General features: G+C 43.0%; 1 protein-coding gene across 1 annotated transcript in view; it reads left to right on the top strand.

Moving 5' to 3' along the window:
• LOC125485893 (ran GTPase-activating protein 1-like) overlaps positions 1-14,243 on the top strand; it is a 386,685-nt gene that overhangs the window by 282,487 nt on the left and 89,955 nt on the right. The window contains exon 4 of the mRNA XM_048611074.1: positions 12,132-12,311. Coding sequence (XP_048467031.1) covers positions 12,132-12,311 — 180 coding nt within the window. The remainder of the gene's footprint in view (positions 1-12,131; positions 12,312-14,243) is intronic.

Here is a 14,243-nt window from a genome sequence, read left to right on the forward strand (position 1 = left end):
TTTCTTAAAAACCAAAAGAACTGCGGATGCTGTAAATCAGGAACAAATCAGGAACGAACATAGTTCTGAGGAAGGGTCACCGGACCCGAAACGTTAACTCTGTTTTCTCCTCCACAGATGCTGCCAGACCTGCTGAGCTTTTCCAGCAACTTTGTTTTTGTTCTTGAGCTACACTTCTACACTGTTTCAGATAGCAACTGTTAGCTATATTTCAAGATTACAGTTACAGCACAAGTTTATTCGTCCAGCAACAATAGGCTCTGCTCAAAGCAAGTCTGAATGGTTCCAAACAATAAGCTCTCAGACAGATTGACTAATAACAGTATTCTAATACAACAGTTCCACAATAATGCATGACATGGCCAGTGTCGCTCATCATTGCTGGAATGAACTTAGCTCTCCCGAGAACTCTTTGATCTCTGAGGGCATGAGTCCCATTCTTATTACAATGACAGATCAGAACGCAGAAGTATTGATAGACATCTTTTACTTTAAATTTCCAAATTGGTGGTACAGTGGCACAGTTATTAGCACTGCTGCCTCACAGCACCAGGGATCCAGGTTCAATTCCAACCTTGGGCGACTGTCTGTGTGGTTTGCACATTCTCCTCTTGTCTGCATGGGTTTCCTCTGAATGCTCTCGTTTCCTCCCACTGTCCAAAGATGTGTAGGTTAGGTGGATTAGCCATGGTTAATGCATGGTTTACAGGGATATTTTTGGATTGTGACTCTGAATGAAATGCAGTTTGGAGGGTCAGTGTGAACTTGATGGGCCAAATGGTCTGCTTCCACACTGTAGGGATTCAATGGTTATACAAAATATGCTTCTTTATCGACAAGAGGACTGGTGTAGAGAGAAAAAAAGGCTGTAGGTGTAATTTAATTGCCTGCCTGGAAAAGGCCTGCATGAAGTCCATGGAATGTTGTACCTGTAAAGTGCCAGCGAAATTTCAAATAGAAACATAGAATCTGTACAGTGTGGAAACAGGCCCTTCGGCCCAACAAGTCCACCTAGACCCATCTCCCATAACCCACCTAATCTACACATCTCTGAACACTACGGGCAATTTAGCACGGCCAATCCACCTAGTCTGCACATCTTTGGACTGTGGGAAGAAACCGGAGCAACCGGAGGAAACCCAGTGTTGTAACTTGAACAAGAAAACATATTGAGGGAACTGACAGTGCCCTCTCTCAGCATAAAGTCTGCTGTTTTACCCTCCAGGAAAATATAATGAATACATTAAAGAGGTGACTGCATGAGCTTTGCCTAGACAGTGCAGTGCATTGGCCAGAGTGCTGTAGATTGGAGAACAGACATTTTAGACACACCTGAATGAATGATGATTTATTATGTCTTGTACTCCACAATGACAATGAACAACACAGTAAAATACAGTGAAAAGCTTCAACTGTCGCCACAATCCGGCACCATTTGAATATTTTAAGAATAAAAAGATAAAGCTGAAACAGTCCACCTTCATTCTGCAGCCTCTACCATGAGTGCTGTGCTGTCTGACCAATGACACCTCCACCATTACCCCCCTGCTGCCTGCACCAGACCCATCAAGGTAGGGGTTGCCACTCTTCAGGCTCCATCTCTTCATCACTCCGCCGACCATACCTGCATTGCAGATAAAATAAAGGGAAATACTCCTAGTCGTCCTCTTACTCTGCTTACATTCAGTCACTGCCAAAAGGAATCAGATGAACAAAATTTACTCCAACCTGCAAAACCAAGAATCTTGAGTCAATTACTCAGCTGCCAAAACCAGCACTACCTAGTGCTATCCAATCACAGTGACTCATCATCTTATCTGCTCTTTGTGAACAATTCAGAGACTGATCTGTATATATTTTGTTGGATTTTATCTTTTTGGAATCATGTGTGTGTCTGTGTGTGTGTGTGTTTGTGTGTGTGTCTGTGTGTATGCGTATGTGTGTGTTTGTGTGTGTGTCTGTGTGTATGCGTATGTGTGTGTGTGTATCTGTGTGTGTGTGTGTGTGTGTCTGTGTGTCTGTGTGTGTGTGTCTGTGCGTGTGTCTGTGCGTATGTGTGTGTGTGTCTGCGTATGTGTGTATGCATATGCGTGTGTGTGTGTGTGTGTGTCTGTGTGTACGTGTATGTGTGTGTGTGTGTGTGTATGCTGTGTGCGCAAGCTGTGTGCTGTACTACTATTTTTTCTCATATTTAGTAATTAATAAATTAACTTTTTTGTTTATTCAAGAAAGCCTGTTAAATTGGCTCCTTTTAAAACACAAGTTCATTGAGGTCTGGGAAAATGATTCTTTTTAAATCGGCCAAAGTCTGAATGTATATAGAAGGGGAGTCATTTCGCCCTCCCTCACCCAGGAGCTTAGTGATTTGGAGTATGCGTCTGGAGTTGGGTACCTTACCTTGAGGTCAGGCCATATAACAATATCATTAAGTTACCCTTGGCTGCACCTACACACAAAAGTATGCAATGTCTCGATGCAATGGTGTATCTTAGCAACTGTGGCCCATCTCACTGGAGGCCATCCTTAACTTGGTTAATCATTTAAAGTTTCAAAATTATCTCGTAAAGCATGCTGGCTTGCTTTGATCATTAGGTCATTTTAAAATATCCTAATGGCAATTTGAATAAACTTTTATTGCTCTTCTGGGCCGGGCCTTCCAGGGATTTACAACTACAAAGAAGAAGAATACAGCACAGGAGCAGGCCCTCAGCCCTCTAAGCCTGCACCGACACATTTTGCCCTTCCATACTAAAACTGTCTTCACTTACAGGATCCGTATCCCTGTATTCCCTTTCTATTCATGTATTTGTCCAGGTGCTTCTTGAATGTTGCTACTGTGTCTGCATCCACCATCTCCTCTGGCAGCACCTTCCAGGCACTCACCACCCTTTGTGTGAAAAACCTGCCTCACACATCTCTTTTAAACTCCCCCTTGCACCTTGAACCTGTGTCCCCCAGTAACTGATCCCTCCACCCTGGGAAAAAGCCTCATACTTTCCACTCTATCTGCCATTCACAATCTTATAAACCGTGGGTTGCCCCTCAACCTCCTACGTTCCAGTGAAAACAAACCCAGTCTATCCAACCTTTCTTCATAGCTAAAATCCCCCATACTAGGCAACATCCTGGTAAACCTTCTCTGTACCCTCTCCAAAGCATCCACATCCTGCTGGTAGTGTGGTGGCTCAGTGGTTAGCACTGCTGCCTCAGCGCCAGGGATCTGGGTTTGATTCCACCCTTGGGCGACTATCTTGATGGGGTTTGCACATTCTCCCTGTGTCTGCATGTGTTTCCTCCATGTGCTCTGATTTCATCCCACAGTCCAAAGATGTGCATGTTAGGTGGATTGCCCATGCTAAATTGTCCATAGTTTTCAGGAATGTGTAGGTTAGGTGTGTTAGCTATGGGAAATGCAGGGATAGGTTTGGGGGAATGGATCTGGGTGGGATGCTGTTCAGAAGGTCTGTGTGGACTTGTTGGGCCAAATGGCCTGTTTCTACATTGTGGGGATTGTATGACCAGAACTGTACACCTAACTAAAGTTCTGTAAAGCTGCAGCATAACTTGCCTATCCTTATACTCAATACCTCTTCCAATGAAGGCAAGCATGCCATTGGCCTTTTTTATTGCCTTATCCACCTGCGCTGCCACCTTCAGTGATCTGTGGTTCTGCACGCCCACATCCCTCTGCATATCAATACTCCTAAGGGTTCTGCCATTCACTGTATAATTTCCACCTGTACTTGGCCTTCCAAATTGCATCACATCAGATTTGTTCAGATTAAACTCCATCTGCCATTTTTCTGCCCATGCCTCCAACTGATCTATATCCTGCTGTATCCTCTGACAATCCTTCTCACTATCTGCAACTCCACCAATCTTTGTATCGTCCGCAAACTTACTAATTAGACCAGCTACATTTTCCTCCAAATCATTTACGTAGACCACAAACAGCAAAGGTCCCAGCACTGATCCCTGTTAAACACCGTTAGTCACAGCCCTCCATTCTGAAAAGCTTCCTTCCACTGCTACCCTCTGTCTCCTATGGCTAAGCCAGTTCTATATCCATCTTGCCAGCTCACCCCTGATACCATGTGACCTCACCTTTTGTACCAGTCTGCCATGAGGGACCTTGTCAAAGGCTTCACTGAAGTCCATGTTGACAACATCAACCGCTTTTCCCTCATCAATCATCTTCGTCACCTTCTCAAAAAACTTGACCAAGTTAGTGAGGCATGACCTGCCCCACACAAAACCTTGCTGTCTATCACTAATAAGTCAATTTGCTTCTAAATGCATATAGATCCTGTCCCTGAGAATCTTTTCCAATAATTTCCCTATCACCGATGTGAGGCTCACAGGCCTGTAATTTTCTGGGTTATCCCTGTTACCCTTCTAAAACAATGGGACAACATTGGCTATTCTTCAGTCCTCTGGGTCCTCACCTGTGGCCAAAGAGGATACAATGATAACTGCCAATGTTGCAGCTATTTGTTCTTTTGCCTCCCTGAATATTCTGGGATAAATCTCATCAACAAACGGTATGGGAGAGTATTTAACTGGGGGAGGGAGAATTACCATGTTACCAGGCAAGAACTGCGGAGCATTAATTGGGATCAGATGTTCTCAGGGAAATGCACGACAGAAATGTGGAGGTTGTTTAGGGAGCAGTTGCTACAAGTATTGGATAGGTTTGTCCCACTGAGGCAAGGAAGGGATGGTAAGGTGAAGGAACCTTGGAGGACAAGACATATAGAGCACCTAGTCAAGAGGAAAAAGTAAGCTTACTTAAGGTTCAGGAAACAAGGATCGGACAGGGCTCTAGAGGTCTACAAAGTAGCCAGGAAGGCACTGAAGAATGGACTTAGGAGAGCTAAAAGGGGGCATGAGAAAACCTTGACGGGTAGGATCAAGGAAAACCCCAAGGCATTCTATGCTTATGTGAGGAACAAGAGGATGGCCAGAGTGAGGGTAGGGCCAATCAAGGATAGTGGAGGGAAATTGTGCGCGGAGTCAGAGGAGGTAGGGGAGGTCCTTAATGAATACTTTGCTTCAGTGTTCACCAGTAAGAGGGACTTTGACGTTTGTGAGGACAGCATGAAGCAGGCAGATATGCTCGAACAGGTTGATGTTAGGAAGGAGGATGTGCTTGAAATATTGAAAATCACGAGGATAGATAAGTCCCCTGGGCCAGACGGAATATATCTAAAGTTGCTACAGGAAGTGAAGGAAGAGATTGCTGCCCCTTTGGCAATGATCTTTGCGTCCTCACTGTCCACTGGAGTAGTACCAGATGATTGGAGGGTGGCAAAAGTCATTCCCTTGTTCAAGAAAGGGAATAGGGACAATCCTGGGAATTACAGACCAGTCAGTCTTACTTCTGTGGTGGACAAATTATTGGAGAGGATTCTGAGAGATAGTATTTATGATTATTTGGAAAAGCACAGTTTGATTAGAATTAGTCAGCATGGCTTTGTGAGGGGCAGGTCATGCCTCACAAGCCTTGCTGAATTCTTTGAGAATGTGACAAAACACATTGAAGAAGGTAGAACAGTGGATGTGGTGTATATGGATTTTAGCAAAGCATTTGATAAAGTTCCACCTGGTAGGCTCATTCAGAAAGTAAGGAGACATGGGATTCAGGGAAATTTGGCTGTCTGGATACAGAATTGGCTGTCCAATAGAAGACAGGGGGTGGTGGTAATAGATGGAAAGTATTCAGCCTGGAGCTCGGTGACCAGTGGTGTTCCGCAGGGATCTGTTCTGGGCCCTCTGCTCTTTGTGATCTTTATAAGTGACTTGGATGAGGAAGTGGAAGGGTAGGTTAGTAAGTTTGCCAATGACACGAAGGTTGGTGGAGTTGTGGACAGCGTGGAGGGCTGTTGTAGGTTGCAACGGGACATTGACAGGATGCAGAGCTGGGCAAAGAAGTGGCAGATGGAATTCAACCTTGAAAAGTGTGAAGTGATACATTTTGGAAGGTCGAATTTGAATGCAGAATACAGGGTTAATGGCAGAATCTCAGCAGTGTGGAGGAATAGAGGGATCTTGGGGCCCACATCCATAGCTCCCTCAAAGTTGCTACCCAAGTTGACAGGATTGTAATGAAGGCGTATGGTGTGTTGGCTTTCATTGGCAGGGGAATTGAGTTTAAGAACCGCAAGGTTGTGCTGCAGCTCTATAAAACTCTGGTTAGACCACATTTGGAATATTGTGTTCAGTTCTGGTCACCTCATTATAGGAAAGATGTGGAAGCTTTAGAGAAGGTGCAGAGGAGATTTACCAGGATGCTGCCAGGCTTGGAGGGCAGGTCTTATAAGAAAATGTTGAGTGAGCTATGGCTTTTCTCATTGGAGCGAAGAAGGATGAGAGGTGACTTGATAGAAGTGTACAAGATGATGAGGGGCATAGATAGACTGGATAGTCAGAGACTTTTTCCCAGAGCGGAAATGACTATTATGAGGGCGCATAATTTTAAAATGATTGGAGGAAGGTATAGGGGAGATGTCAGAGGTAGGTTCTATACACAGAGAGTGGTGGGCGTGTGGAATGCGCTGCCGGTGGTGGTAGTGGGGTCAGATACTTTACAGACGTTTAAGTGACTCTTGGATAGGCACATGGAGGATAGTAAAATGTAGGGTATGCAGGGTAGATTGATCTTAGTAGGATAATAGGTTATCACAACATCATGGGCCGAAGGGCCTGTACTGTGCTGTACTGTTCTATGTTCTATGTTCTATGTTCACATGGGAACTTATCTACCTTAATACTTTTTAAAATGCACAACACCTCTTCGTTTTAAAGCAACTTGGCTGAGAAATTCGACACTCCCTTCCCTGAGATCATCCTCCACCAATTCCTTCTCTTTGGTGACTATCGACACAAAGAATTCATTTAGGACCTCATCTACCTCTTTTGGTTCCACACATAGATTCCCTCCTTTGTTCTTGAGTGGGGCAACCCTTTCCCTGGCTCCACTCTTGCTTTTCGTATATGTATAAAAAGCCTTGGGATTCTCCTTAATCCTGTTTGCTAATGACTTTTATGACCCCTTTTAGCCCTTCTAATTCCTTGTTTAAGTTCTTTTCTACTTTCCTTATATACTTCAAGAGCTTTGTCAGCTCCCATCCTCCGAGACCTTATGTGTGCTTCCCTTTTCTTTTTGACCAAGGTCATAACATCCCTGGTGATCCAAGGTTCATGTAACTTGCCGTACCTATCCTAGTTCATTACTGGACACCAGGTTCCTCCCTTTCTGGCATTCCCTCTAACCAAAGCTACTTTACACTGAGGTAGCGGACATCTTTGCAGCTGGAATGATTGTGACTCTGCAGTAACACGGTTTGAACTGAATCCTGCTATTAACATTGTGATAATACATGCCGCAAGTCCAATGCCTTTTTGGAATATACTCAAAGAGCAGTGCAAACAGTGTTGACATGCACCCCTTCTCTTTCCCCTCCTGCCTGACTCCACTCACTCAGGTTTCTAAACTGGCCTCCATCAGCTGCATCAGTAGAGACAGGCCTGGCTTTCTGATGGTGTAGTTTGTGGGTTCAAGACCATTGCAGACACTTGAGAATAGAACCATGGCCAACACTTTATAACCATATTCAAGGGTCTTGTCATACCACCTTTTCAGATGAGCACTTAAAGCAAGATCATATCAATCTCCTGGGATAATTATAGAGGATGCTGTGATTCCATTAAAGAAGATCTGCTGACCAGCAGTTACCTCTCAACTAGGCTGATTGTGGCATATGGGGACCTTACAGTGCCACATTTCCAACAGTGTTGACACATTAAATGTACTGATTGTGAAGCAGTTTGGGATATCCTGAAGACTTTAAAGGTGCTGTATAAATGCAAAAGCAAGATATTGCAGATGCTGGAAATCTGAAACAAAAACAGAAAATACTGGAAACAGTCAGCAGGTCTGGCAGCATCTGTAGGTCTGGATGCTCCTCCGAAGAATAGCCTTAAGCCAAAATAGACAGATTTTTGATCTCTGGGAATCAAGGCAATGGGGAGATGGGGGTAGAAATTGGAGTTGAAACAAAGAATAGCCATGATCGTATTGAATGGTGGAGCAGATTTGAGGGGCTGAATGGCCTTCTCTGCTCCTATTTCTTGAATTCTTCAGGGAGCACTTGAAAACCACTGCTTTGTTTTGGGACTAGAGCAACATCTAGGCCAGATTGGGTGAGGAAGGCAGATTTTCTTTCCAAAAGGACAGGTTCAACAAGTTTTTACAATAATGCAATAATTCTATAGCTTCATGATCACTTTTATTGGAACCAGATTTTTATTTCTCACTTAGTTTAAATAAAATTCAAAATCCTAATTGATTATGATGGGATTTGAGCTCACTTTCAATGACTATCAATTCAAATCTCTGGATTACTAATTCAGTAAAGCTGCCAGACTATCCCACCCCTCAAATATATTTTACTTCTACTAGAGGTAGATCCCGACTCGAAATGTCAGCTTTCCTGCTCCGCTCATGCTGCCTGTCCTGCTGTGTTCCTCCAGCTCCACACTGTGTTATCTCTAGTTTTTATCTATGTTGCTTTCAGAATAAATACTAAACATTAACCTCCCCCTATTGATTTTCCTCTTGATTTTGAGATTGTTCCTTCTCTTCTAATCCTATCTGCTTAGAAGACATGAACACTCAGTCCTACCTTCTGGATTGCACTACCTGGATACAAATGACAACGAATTGGACCAGTATTATTTAACCAACTCCGAGAATTACTGAGCACAGGTGTCTCATAAATAGTACAGGATCATTCTTCTGCTATTGCATACAGAGTGAGCATTAAATGAATACAAACTGACATCAAACTGTGTCAACCTGCAGCACAAAGACTTCTGTCTGAGACATCAACCATCAGATGCTGCATCATGGGTGGGTCCAGAAGTGTTGTTATTGAATTGGCAATCACTTGCATGCTGGAACGGACAGGCTCCAAGCTGTTTCCAAACACTGCGCCAAGTTGAAACTGGATTCCTCAATACTCCCTGACAATGACAAGAGGCTGCCTGGCAGACTTCCCAAAGTATAGAACATCTCGGTTTGCATATGTTTCAGTATTTTTCCTGTACATTACTCCATCAAATTCCTCATCTGAACTCATCTGCAGCAGAGTTTTCCAGTGAGTTGATACATGCAGTATCCTTTCTCCTGACTTCACTGTGGCCCATTCATGCCCAGTGACTCATAATGTGCTGATTCTCTAAAGTACATGTAGTGCCGGTCTCTGAATTGGTGAGTATGAGGAACAAATGATGGCACGTGCATCTTCAGCAGCTGCAGTCTCCCATCCTTCATAGTGAGGCTACACTGGCTGGTCAGGTGACAAACTCAGGGTATCTGAAAGCAAAATGATTGAAGGAGAGTTTTAGGTGTGAGGGAAGGGAGTGTAGACGAGAAAGTACGCGGTCCATGGTCACACCTTCTGTAACTGGCTCTTCATGCCATGTAGCAGGATGAAGGTGAAGTGGAACTTGGGAAGGGCAGAAGGCACAAAGATATCGCCAACATGAATGTTTTAGGTGGTGCAGTGGCCACTCTAAAACTTGGCCCCCTGATAGGGAAGAGTGTCTTCTCTACCCCTGTCCCCTCACCAGTTCTCTGCTGCTCCATGTTGTTACTTAGACCTAGTCCTGCAAGAAAAAGTGAAGAATGTCACTTGGGCTGATGTCATTGGTGAATAGCTGGAAGTATATGGATTGTTATGATAGTGCATTGTTATGAAGTTGACAGACTTGGTAAAGATGTGAGTGTGAGATGGGGCATCTGAATGTTAGACATGAGTCCATTTCGCTGGTGGTTGATTAATGAGGCTATGGTGATGCTGTAGTGAATAAGAGATAAGAACCATCCATACAAGGTCATTGAACCTTTTCCAGTCCTGTAAACGGGTCCATGGGAACAAACACTCAGGCACAATTTTCTTCTCCCTGGAGGTGGCAAGAAAGGTGGCAGGAAGGGCAAATAATTTGATACTCACCCCTTTACCCTTACCTCAGCAATGAACGAGAGATTCACTGGGAACTTTCTCAACTCATCATTAAAATACGATCTATTAGGGGTCAATTAACAGTCAACTCACCACTGACCCAATTCCCACATTCCCAGGAGTGGGAAAGGGAAACCAGGATAGTACTGACAGGGGAGTCTGGAACCAATTGGGGTAGGCATGGAAAGCCATCCCTCTGTTCTTCTCTCTGACACCACTGACCCCTTTTCCACTTGACTGCCCCATGAGGTGGAAGAAAAAGTCGTACCTTCTCAGTATTTGATCCCCAAGTCTCAGCCTCACCCAATGCCCTTTAGGATCTGGAGATTGCCAGCCTCTGATTGGCAGGCAACTTCTGACAAAGAGAAACTCCACTTTTGAAGCCTGTGATATATTTTAAAATTCATTTTGTGGGACGTGGGCATCACTGGGTGGGCAACATTTATTGCCCATCCCTAGTTGCCCTTGAGAAGGTGGTGATGTGCTGCCTACTTGAACCGTTGCAGTCCATACGCTGTGGTTTGACCCGCAATGCCATTAGGGAGGGAATTCCAGGATTTTGACCCAGTGACAGTGAAGGAACGATGATATACTTCCAAGTCAGGATGGTGAATGGCTTGGAGGGAGTCTTGAAGGTGGTGGTGTTCTCATATGTCTCGATTCTTGTCCTTCTAGATGGAAGCGGTCGTGAGCTTGGAAAGTGCTGTCTGAGGAGCTTTGGTGAATTTCTGCAGTGTATCTTGTAGATAGTACAGAGCGTCGGTGGTGGAGAGAGTGGATGCTTGTGGATGTGGTGCCAATCAAGCAGACTGCTTTGTCCTGGATGGGGTCAAGCTCCTTGAGTGTTGTTGGGGCTGCACTCATCCAGGCAAGTAGGGAGTATTCCATCACACTCCTGACTTGTGCCTTGTAGATGGTGGACAGAATTTGGGGAGTCAGGAGGTGAGTTACTCACCACAGTATTCCTTGCTTCTGACCTGCTCTTGTAGCCACTGTGTTAATGTGGTGAGTCCAGTTGAGTTTCTGGTCAATGATAAGTCCTAGTGATTGGACAAGAAGCTCTCAGATCAGCTGTTAACAAGTTGATTGGAGCATAGTCGATGAGCTTTCTCAATGGTAACAGTTATGATTGAGTCACCACGAAACACACCCATGACTTTATAAAAACCAAAGAAACTGCAGATGCTGCAAATCAGAGACAAAAATAGAAATTGCTGGAAAAGCTCAGCAGGTCTGGCAGCATCTGTGAAGAGAAATCAGAGTTAACATTTTGGGTCGAGTGACCCTTCCCCAATTCTGAGTGACTGGTGACGGGTGTGGCTCTTCATGCCATAAACTCTATACAGGCATACCACTGCGTCTCAGCTTCTTTTACTCCAATGAATCTGTTTTCTGTTATAACTTTCAACAGGGGTCAGCCTGTAATTTCAATGTTCTATTATCCACTTTTGGCCTATCCCAAAAACACACAGACCAAGATCCAAAAGTACAGATTCACCCTCACTCCATCAGGGTGGGTTATTTGGATTTTTCAGATCACCAGTGTGTGGCTTTCTTTAAGTAGAGACTGATCATGTGGTGTCAAATTAAGGGCGATTTTGTGCAACTCAACAAGAACTAGGGTTAACACAATCTAATTTAATTTGTATTCAGTCCTTGAGGTAGAAAAGTTTCTAAGACATTGCACACCCAGCTGCCTTCCTTCCTTCCAAATATTCTGTTATCAAAAACTTCTTTTGAGATTGTAGCTTTCAAGTTAAAAGCTATTGTGAGTCAGTTCAAGGCTACAGAATTCACTTCCATTAATATATATTATAACATGACAGGCATATCCTTTATGGTTATGAAACCCTGGCAACATGACAGTGCATAAAGAAAATGTTCAGCCTTCAGCATATTTTCTGATATTAATTCTGCAAAAATAAAGTGTTGATTCATGGTGGCTAGATTGAGCTTCAGTGTAATTACAAAATCAGATTTATGCTATTTCTGTGCAGCTTGCACAATAGTACCTTGGGACTGTAACTTAGCCTTCAGAGAGGACATTCATTTAACGGGCAAAATGCCATGTTAATGTATTTATTTTTCTATTCATTGCTTTCTCAGAAGTCACTTGGTGAAGCCATCATATTGGCTGGGGCTGAGCTGACAGAGCTGGATTTGAGTGATAATGCATTTGGGCCAGATGGAATTCAGAGCTGCAGAGATCTTCTGAGAAACAGAAGCTGTTTCACCCTCAAGGAGCTGAGACTTAATAACTGTGGCCTTGGAACTGAAGGAGGAAAGGTACAGTGTTCATACAAAAGGATCCCCTTGAATGTTGGAATTTCATAATTAACATGAAGCAGTTAACGTTATTTAGCTGAATCATCTGGTGTATTTTGCCAAATATTTCTTTCAAAAATATTAATAAATTATTCGCCTTCAACCCAAAGTAAAACTAGCTTGCTATGATATGGTACAGAAAGAGGAGATGGTATTAAGAGAAAATGGATCAATACATCAATTTGTTCCCACACCTATAAACCACAGCACTTACTATTAAAACAAATTCAGATAAAAAATGCACAAATCTTGATAGGAATAAGAAAATAAAAAATGAGCACCAAGCTTAAAAATAAAATAAATTGGTCAATTTGTGGTGAAACGCTCGACATTCATTTCAATCTTCACTCAAGACAGGAATGATTTAGGTTGGTCTACAGATTTATGTAACAGGCGCTTTGGATCTTTGAGGTCTTTGACTTTTTGAAATTCCTCCTGCCTTGGCAACAAATCATATCCTCAATGATTGCATTCATCAATAAGTCAGAAACTGTTAGGTCCTTGAATACTTTCTCAAGTGTTCTTTTGTGTTTCACCTGAAAAGCAACGATGGACCCAGAATTGGCTACCAAAATAATGGTATGTGCTTGCTGTTACTTTCATAACCATTAGGCATGTCTTGCGGTGTCAGTTTCAAATTAACAAGCCTGGTGACAACCATTCATTCACCTGGTTCATTTATCAGGGCAATGCTTTGATCAATCAGAGTCAACTTTAAGTAAAACCTGACAGTTAACTGTCAATCACCATTAACTGGTACATTCTCCATGGCAATAATTATACCAACTAAGTCCACTTGTCAAATAATCAACACTCTCCTTATATACTATATAAATGTTGGTTTCCCTTTGCTTTGACACAACTTATGATTGTCATGATGAGTGCAAGATGAAAAACTTGGACAAAATGTATTTTTTCTCAGCAATAGTTAAGTTCTTTTCTACCAAATTACAATTTGAGAACCATGTTCCAAGAGAATGCAGGAAACTAGGTTCCTGGATTTGTTATGGAAAAACAAAATCATACATTACAACTGTTCAAGACATGGTAAGGCCTCTTTTGGAGTACTGTATACAATTCGGCTTGCCCTACTAGAGGAAGGATTTTATTAAACTGGAAAGGGTTCAAAAATATATTTACATAGATGTTACTGGGACTGGAGGGTTTGAGTTATAAGGAGAGGCTGGATAGGCTGGGATGTTTTTCACTGAACCACGGATGCTGAGGGGTGACTTTATAGAGGTTTATAAAATCATGAGGGGCATGGTTAGGGCAAATAGATAAGGTCTTTTCCACAGGGTGGGGGAGTCCAAAACTAGAGGTTTAAGGTGAGAGGGTAAAGATTTAAAAGGGTCCTTAGGGGCCACTTTTTCACACACAGTGTGGTGTGTGTATAAAATGAGCTGCCAGAGGAAGTGGTAGAGGTAGGTATAGTTACAACATTTAAAAGACATTTGGAGAGGTACATAAATAAGAAAGGTTTACAGGGAAATGGGTCAAAGACAAACAAATGGGACTAGTTCAGTGTTGGATACCTGGTTGGCATGGATGAATTAGATTGAAGAGTCTGTTTCCATGGTGTATGACTCTATGACTGTGTAAGTCTGGAAGTCTATTTACTAAAACCTTACAGATTGTGTGTTCTGGGGATAATTTGTAGGATAACATGTGACTGCACTTATTGGACTGATTTGACTGTTGGGTGTTCTATGTTTGTGTGTCTTGTTTATCTTTCTCTTTTCGTTCCAATGTTGGGTACCTTTATTACTGTTCTCTGTGTTTTTCTTGTACTGAGCTTCTCCAATTCTTGATCATCCCTGATTTTAATCATTTCACCATTGGCAGCTGTACCTTCAGCTACCTAGGATCTAATATCTGGAATTCTCTCCCTGA

The sequence above is a fragment of the Rhincodon typus genome, chromosome 23, assembly GCF_021869965.1.
Source record: "Rhincodon typus isolate 14 chromosome 23, sRhiTyp1.1, whole genome shotgun sequence".
NCBI lineage: Eukaryota > Metazoa > Chordata > Chondrichthyes > Orectolobiformes > Rhincodontidae > Rhincodon > Rhincodon typus.